The 8,367-nt window shown below is 38.7% G+C and overlaps 1 protein-coding gene across 4 annotated transcripts in view; it reads right to left on the reverse strand.

Annotated features, from left to right (window-relative positions):
* The window catches only part of POLQ (polymerase (DNA directed), theta), a 97,038-nt gene that overhangs the window by 28,866 nt on the left and 59,805 nt on the right, over positions 1–8,367 (reverse strand). For all 4 annotated transcript variants that reach the window (XM_005875363.2, XM_014546990.1, XM_014546991.1 and 1 more), the window contains 3 exons: positions 4,520–4,713; positions 2,012–2,149; positions 581–755 (listed from right to left, as the gene is read on the reverse strand). In XM_005875363.2, coding sequence (XP_005875425.1) covers positions 581–755; positions 2,012–2,149; positions 4,520–4,713 — 507 coding nt within the window. The remainder of the gene's footprint in view (positions 1–580; positions 756–2,011; positions 2,150–4,519; positions 4,714–8,367) is intronic.

Below are 8,367 nucleotides of genomic sequence, written 5' to 3' on the forward strand. Positions count from 1 at the left end.
TCGCTTCCAGCTGCCTGGCTGCTGGCCGCCATCTTGGCTGACAGTTAATTTGCATAAGGATATGCTGATTAGCCAATGGGAAGGGTAGCGGTCGTACGCCAATTACCATGTTTCTCTTTTATTAGTGTAGATCTATGCCAAGAGGGCCATGAGACACCCAAAGGACTCCACAGCTCTCTTTTCTAATTGAGTAAAATAAGATGCTCACTCATTATACAAAAGCCCCATACACCTACTTAGATTCAAGTTGGAGAGAATCTTAAGGTGTTCGGGAGAGGGCTAGGACTGAAATTAGATAAGATCACTGACTCAAATATTTAATTCTGGATATAAATCAGTCTCGGACACCTAGCTTCTCTACACAGTACTTGAAAGCAGAAGCTATATCTTACTAACTCTCATCTCTGTATCTAGGTACTATCCACCTATGCTTTGGATGTAGTATGTGCTTTATAAATGTTTACGAAACCTCATTTAACCCAATGATCCACACTTGAATTCCTTAGTGATCCTAAGAAAATATATATGAAACTTTTTTTTTCAAAATTGGATATTATCCACATTTAAAATTCCTCATTACCTGTAGCAGTGTGTGACTGTGATATAGGATAGATTCTTTCCATTCCAAGGAAAGGATTCAGACGCCTTTCCCGCTGCAGGGGAAAGACGACTTTGGTAATAGCATTAGTGATTCTTCTCCACTCTAATATCAAGTTTGGTAAAGGATGTAATGCCTTTAATTTATTTAAAACATCCTGCCAAAGAAACATAAGGTTAAGATCTGATTCTTATGCAAATTCCTTAGCAAATAGAATCTCTTTTAGGTAAATAATATAGTCTCAAAATTAAATTTGCTAACTCCTGTATCTATAACTCAAAATTACTGTTTGGGTTTTATAGAAATCACCATAATGCTAAAACTATGATAACTATAGATTATTAAAAGCAAACATGTTAATGCTGAGCAACATCAATTTAGATCTACCCACACTCCACCCAAGAGTTTACATCATCTCTTTTTATCTCTATATTTTTCTCCTCCATTCCTCAAATAATTGGAAGTTTCCCTTTTCCCCCTTTTTGCCATAATATTTTCATGGTTTCTATATCAAGAAAATTTGAAGACATTTATTTTAACACTTTAAATTTTCCATGCTAAAGACTTTCAATGAATGTTAACAAATAGAAACATGTGAGCTCAAATAAAAAGTTTTGCTACAGAATGAAGCTGTGGAAACTTTCCCAGATAAGGCAAGACATAGTTAATGATATTAGGGTCAACATTCTACAGCAAAAATGTAAAATAAGCCCTTTCTCTCTTCTCTCCCATGCATATAGTTTCTATGAATTATAACTAGCAATTATACTTTGAAATCAGCAGGTTATACTCTTAAAAGAAACTCATGTAAAACTTACTATTTTGCCCTGGAATTGAAAAGAAAAATTTTATTTGTATTGGCTTGGGTTTTTTTCTTTTTTAAAAAAAATTTTTCCCATATCTTTGTTCATCTATAATAATAAAAGCATAATATGCTAATTAGACCGGATGTCCTTCCGGGACTAAGCCAAGGCTGCAGCAGCAAGATCGAGGCAGCTGCCCAAGGCTGCAAGGGAGGGATCAAAGCAGCTGTGGCTGCAAAGGCCTACTCTTGCACAAATTTCGTGCATCAGGCCTCTAGTGTTCCTATAACTATACAAATTATATTATACTGGAAGTCTAAGAATAGTGGATGTCAATAATTAAATGATGTCTACAGGTCTGAGGTTTACAAACCTTTACACTGTTTTAATGATAGGAAGGACACAACTGCTAACTCAGATTATGGTCCAGATTTTCCATGCTGAAACATCTCCACATTTATTGTGGCCACCAAACCACAAACCAATTTGTTTTATTGTGGAAAAGTTCAAATGGTGCGCTACGTTGGATCTTGATTTCATCAACATTCTTTGAAGACACCAACATGCTAAAAGTAGTTCAGTGCTGCCCCGTGACTGCCCCAATGAGCACCTTACTAGTGCTGAACCGTTTTCCCAGCTTTAGCTTGCGTCCATTGTCATTCCCTCTTCTGGTAGCTCCCAAAGTTTTCTTGCTGCCTTGGTTGTTTATCTCTCCATTTGGTGGCAACTTTAATTCCAAAAATAAAACCTGTAAGAAATTAAAGCTTCTTTAGTCAAGAATCAAATCTCAAGTACTGTCATTAAGGGGGAAAAGGGAGACATGTAATACTTTAAACAATAAAGAATTTTAAAAAAAGAAAACATTTTTTAAAGTTATTTGAGAAAACAATCATATAGTTCAACATGGGTTGGAAGAATGGTTTGGGGTTTTTAGGAGAATTTTGAATTATCGCATTTAATAAATAATGGTAATAAAATTGATGTGTCAGTAGGCTATCCATACTACTTAGGCACTGACAGATGAATACTAACACCAGGCTTTTAAACAGTCAAGAACACAGGAATGTCTACTCTGTGCTGAACAACTGACAAATAAGCTATTGACATTGAGACTTTAGGTTACTCTGAGGATTGTGAATGCTCCTAAATACCACTTGATGTGGTAAACAATTTGGCTGCTCAATCATTTAAGCCCCATAGAGTCAACATGGGAGCCTTCATGGTTATTTTGATCACAAAAATCATACAACAGTAAGTAGGAAGGGGTCCAAAAAGCCATCTAATTCTACCGCCATAAGGCTGGACCCTGAGAGTCCCTGGACACAAAGTCAGAAGAAGGTGGCCAACCCAATGTAGCAATAATGAAAGCTAGAGTGGCCAAAGCACTCACTGAAGAAACAAGGCCTACACAGGCTCTGGGGCAGCGAGGGGATCTTAATATAGATAAATTATTTCTCCAGGCTTCAGTGAACACATCTGTGAAATGAGGGAGTTGAACAAGACAGGGCAAGAAGCACTATTATTTACTGAACAGCTGCTATATGCCAGCCATTATGCTAGGTGCTTTAACATGTGTCATCACATGTAACTTTATGACAATTCTGCGATAAATCTGAAAAACGTGTTCAATATTACATGGCCAGAAAGTAGAATTAAGAATTAGAACCCAGAGTCTTATAACTATAAAGTCCTTTTTTTCTTTTCACTAACCCATGCTTCCATCAGCAAACTTTTCCCACAAAGGGCCCCATAACAGGTATTTTCAGCTTTGCATGGTTTACTGCCTGTCAACTTCTCGACTGTGTGATTATAGAATGAAAGCAGCCATAGACAGTAAGTAAATGAGGAGGCGTGGCTGTGTTCCACAGATCTGGCCTGCAAGCTGTAGTTTGCTGATTCCTGCTCTAGATCGGTGCCATCTGAAAGAATATTTTGCAATAATGGGAATGTTTTGTATTTTCACTATTCAATATGGTAGCTACTAGCCACAACATGGCTACTAAACATTTGAAATGTAGTTAGCACAAATAAGGAGCTAATTTGATATATCTTATTTAATTTTAATTAATTTAAATTTAAACAGCCACAGGTGGCCAGTGGCTCCTGTATTAGTATAGTTATCCTGTCCAATTCAAAGATTCAACTTAAAATCAGCAAGGATTAAATACTCAGTGTGAAACTGTTCGATTACCTTAAATATAGCTTCTGTTTTAACATGGAAGACCTAAGAACAAGCTAATAACACCAACGGACTTTTATTCCAGCTCAGAGTTTGGTCTAGGGCCTATGGTTCTGATACATTAGTACACATCTGAGTCACAAAGGCACAGGTTCCTGCCTTTCCTCCAAGCCTAGTCGTACTGAAATCCAGAGGTTCTATATTTTTGATAAATTCCTTATGTAATTTTATGTGCTTTCAGGTAGGTACTAGAGCTAGTGAATAAATGAAGGAGGTAGGATTCAAACCCAGGAAATCTGTCTCTAAAGCCTATGATCTTCACCAATATCTTATATTATTCAATCACATCTGAAGACACCATAACTACAATGCTATTAAGTGTTAGCACCCAACCTACATTTGTAGGAGAATAGAACACCAATCTTTCAAAATAAAAAACAAGAATAAACCATGTCAAAATTTATGTAAGGTGATAAAAATCTTAATTAGGTTTAAAAAGCAAACAATCACAAAAATCCATTTTTCATTAACAACTGAAAAAAATATCTAGTATTCTAAAAAAGGATTTAGAGGTGAGAGCTCATGAAGTTAATAACTTCATGGAACAAGAGCTATGCTGTTATGCAACTATCTTTTGTGTATCAAATATTTATTAAGTGCCTCCTCTGTTCCAAGCAATTTCCCTTCTCATAGAGCCTATGGTCTAGGAGCCTTCTTTATCATCTTCCTATTTCATAAATATAAGATATAACATAAATTATATGCTAGAATACTCTATCTCCAAAGTATTCTGCTTAAATGAACTGTGTTTTTTTTTTTCTGATCCTTGATGTTTAGATAAACACATTTAGGAAATGTACCCACACACATGCATAAACACACACCCCATTTTTAACTCTGAAAATTACTTTTCTAAATTCCCTATTCCTATGATACAACCTCAGCGATGTCATCTGTACTGGTGAAGGAAAAACTGTGGCCGGCTAGTTGATAGGCCTGAGTCTCAATTGCATCCAGCTTGGCTTGCATTATGTGTTTCTGACTTTCACATTCCGCAGTACTAAAGCCGATTCCATTCAGTTCTAGCAAGGCCAAGCAGTACTGACAGGGCATTTCCACTTTACATAAAGCATCTGGAAGACAAAAGGAAAACTAAAACATTAATTTATCAGCCAACTGACTAGATCAGCATCATTATCTAACCATGTGCATAGAATTCTTCTAGCAAAGCCTGAAGGTGATACCCAAGCTCTCCTTCACAATCCAGTTGCCTGGGCAGCGTTCTCAAAACAACAATGAAAGGCATAAAAGTACTTCCCACTTTTCCACTTAAGCACTAGACTATTATCCTTGGCCATCCAGAGGATAGAAGAATTGGCAATATTGTGAACAGTCTGGATTACAAGAGACTGCTTTTCTCCCAAAATAATGTTTCTGCTTCTACTCTTAGCAAGAGAAAAATAGTTAATTTTATTTGCTAAACTGACTAAAAAGTGTTAATTCCCTAAAATTGTTTCCAGTATTCCTGGTCCCATGGCATGCATGCTTGCACAAAGAACAAAATATGGAGGTTTTACATTTTCTGATGCACTTTACCAAAGAGTAAAGAAAATTCCTTAAATAAGAATCAGACTATTTTTCTATCTGCTGACATTTTTCAACAGAGTTGCCATTCTAAATCAATTTTCCAAGTTCATAGGAATTTTAGTCCCAAAGATACTCTATAAGAAAGGTGGCACTGTATGCTTTGAGTTCAGCATTTATATACTGCTCTTGGATATTCATGAGTCCTGTTAATACACAAAAGGCTCTGAGAAGACCAGAAGCAAAGACAATTATTTAATTTTGTATTAACCAAAAGTCTGGAATTATTCAACCATAAAACTCTCTGTTTTATAATACTTACTAACATCCTGAATAGTGTCCTTAGAATGCACTGAGAAATACTGTCCCAAATCATTAAGAAAAAAATCCATACCAAAGACCTCACTTTCCAGCACTGTGGGTCAGTAGGATTCTAAGAAACCCTGGCCTCTGAGGCACTGCTGGTCTCAATCAGCAGGAGAGAGATCTCCGGGGACATCCACAATCAACACTAAAACAAGTGAGAACTACTGGCCTCTAACAGGAGGAGATACTAGGCAGTCAGTCTACTTTTGAGTCCTGAACTCAAAGCAGAAATTCATGGGACTAGCGGGATTAGAAAAATAAGGAACCAGGGTCAGAATAAGAACAGTCAGAACAGCACAGTCAGAGTGACAGGGAGCTCAACTGGAACCTTAGGCAGCAGGAAGGAGCAGGATTGTCATGGGAATAAAGTCCTATAGCCAAGAGATTGAGGGGATGCGTATCTTTAGAATACCAACAGGAGGAGAAGTTAATTCTCAGACTCCTGTTCCAAACCAAAACTCTCAAGGCAGGCTGATGTGGTCCAAGGACACAGTGTTGTTTGACAACAGTGGGGACAAGAGGAAAACCTTTGTTGAGGGAAAGCTTTTTCAAGTCAGGCCAGCAGGACTCCACTGTTCAAATCCTGTATGAATTCACAAAAAGTATGAAAAATACAAGAGCAAAGAAATATTAATGGAATTCAGCCGAAGCAACAAATGGCAGGTTTAGATTTCAAGAATTGCAGATATGAAATGGTTAGTTCACAGGGCACAGTTATGAATGAACTGTTCACCAAATAAAAAAGAGACAAATACAAAGTGAGACATCAGGGAAACAGAATGTGAATATGTCAATAATCACAATAAATTGGTAAATTAAAAAAAATTGTTAAGTTTGAAAAATAAATGAATAAGCTATATTCTGTTTATAAGAAACATGAAAGCATAGGACCAAAATAAATAAATAAATAAAGCATAGGACCTTCAGGTTTAAAAGGAATAGAAAAAGATATATGAAGCAAATATTAATCAAGAGAAAGTTGATATTGCAATATTCGTTCCAGAAAATAGACTAAGAAAAAAAATATTAGTGGTAGAGCTGGTCACTACATAAATATATGTTTTAATTCACCAGGAAGATAAATCAATTTTAAATATGTATGCATCTGATTAAATGGTCTCAGTAGATAGTTAAAATTGACTGAACAACATGTAAAATTAGAAATAGAAATTTTAAACAACAACCCTGACTAAAAGACATTTATAAACATCTGCATCAGAGTTAGAATACGCATTCTTCTTAGATATGCATAGAACATTTACACCACAGTTCCAGTTTTAGGTCACAAAGCAACTCAAAAAATTTCAAAGAATGGGTATTATACAACTATGTTCTTTAACCACAATACAATTAAGTTTGAAGGTAAAAGTAAGAATACAAAATAAAAAGTTTCCAAGTATTCAGGAATTAAAAACCAATCTTTTAAATAATCTATGAGTCAAAATGTGTCATAACAGAAATTCTTAAATATTTAGAATAAAATGATGAAAACATTACATGTCAAAACTTGTGAGATAAAATGAAAGTAAAGTTTTAAGGGAAATTTATAGCCTTAAGTACTTAAATTAGAAAACAAAAAATGACTTGAAAAGTAATAAGTTAAGTATCAAACTTATGAATTTAGAAAAAGGACTGGAAGATAAAGTAGTAAACTAGAAGAAAAGAGATAATATAAATGTTGGCAGAATTCAGGGAAATAGAAAACAAAAACAATAGAAAGATCAAAGGCAAAACTGGTTCTTTGAAAAGACAGAAAAACTGGATAAACATCTAGTGAAGTAAATCCTATATAATAAAAGGCTAATATGCAAATAGACTGAACGGTGGACAACCAAACAATTGGTCGCTATGACGTGCGCTGACCACGAAGGGACACGCGTGGAACGTGGCAGGCGTCAGCAGCAGGCAGCAGAGCATGGAACCTGGAGGGCATAGGCCGCAGCAGGAAGGTGGAGCAGGTGAGCGGGTGGCGCCAGACCAAGGTGGGGCGCCGGTCGCTGTCATCAGGGCGAGCCTTTGGTGGTTACTGAAAATTCTTTGCTCCCACATGCCGCGGTCCTGCCCAACACTCACACCTGCTGCCGGCAACAGCCCCACTCGCACCCACTGTTAGCACCGGAGCCGCAGCTCGCACCCAGTGCCAGCGCCAGCCGCGCTTGCACCCACAGCCAGCACAGGAGTCGCTGCTCGCACCCGCTGCCAGTGCCCAGCGCCGGTCCCGATTGCTCAGTGCCATCAGGGGGTGCAAGTGGTGGCTGCCGGCCCCAATCGCCCCGAGGGCTTCTCCACCTCCCCCTGCTCCTGAGGGGCGATCAGGGCAGCAGCCGCCACTCGCACCCACTGACAGCGCCGGCCCCACTTGCACCTGCTGCTGGCACCAGCCCCAATCGCTCGGCGCCATCAGCAGGTACCAGCGGAACTGGCTCCGTCAGCACCTGGGAGCAGCGGTGATGGGAGCAGGGCTGCCGGCAGACAGGGGACCCGGGCTGTGGTGGGAGGGGCCAGGCGGGGGTGCGGAGAATGGGCCAAGCCCGCCCCTGTGCCCCCCGCAGCCTCGCGGCCCACAGTTCCTATCAAGGTGCATGAATTCATGCACTGGGCCCCTAGTTAATATTATAAAAGAGAAAGAGGACATAACAGATATACCTGAAATCTATACTAATAAAAGGGTAATATGCTAATTAGACTGGGAGACCTTCCAGGAGACCTTCCGGATGTTCTTCTGGACAAAGCCATGGTGGCGGTACCAAGGTAGAGGTGGTTAGAGGCCAAGAGGGGAGGGCAATTGTGGGTGATCAGACTGGTGGGGGGCAGGGTCATTGAAGTAGACCAGCAGG

Source organism: Myotis brandtii, unplaced genomic scaffold (assembly GCF_000412655.1).
Source record: "Myotis brandtii unplaced genomic scaffold, ASM41265v1 scaffold46, whole genome shotgun sequence".
Classification (NCBI taxonomy): domain Eukaryota; kingdom Metazoa; phylum Chordata; class Mammalia; order Chiroptera; family Vespertilionidae; genus Myotis; species Myotis brandtii.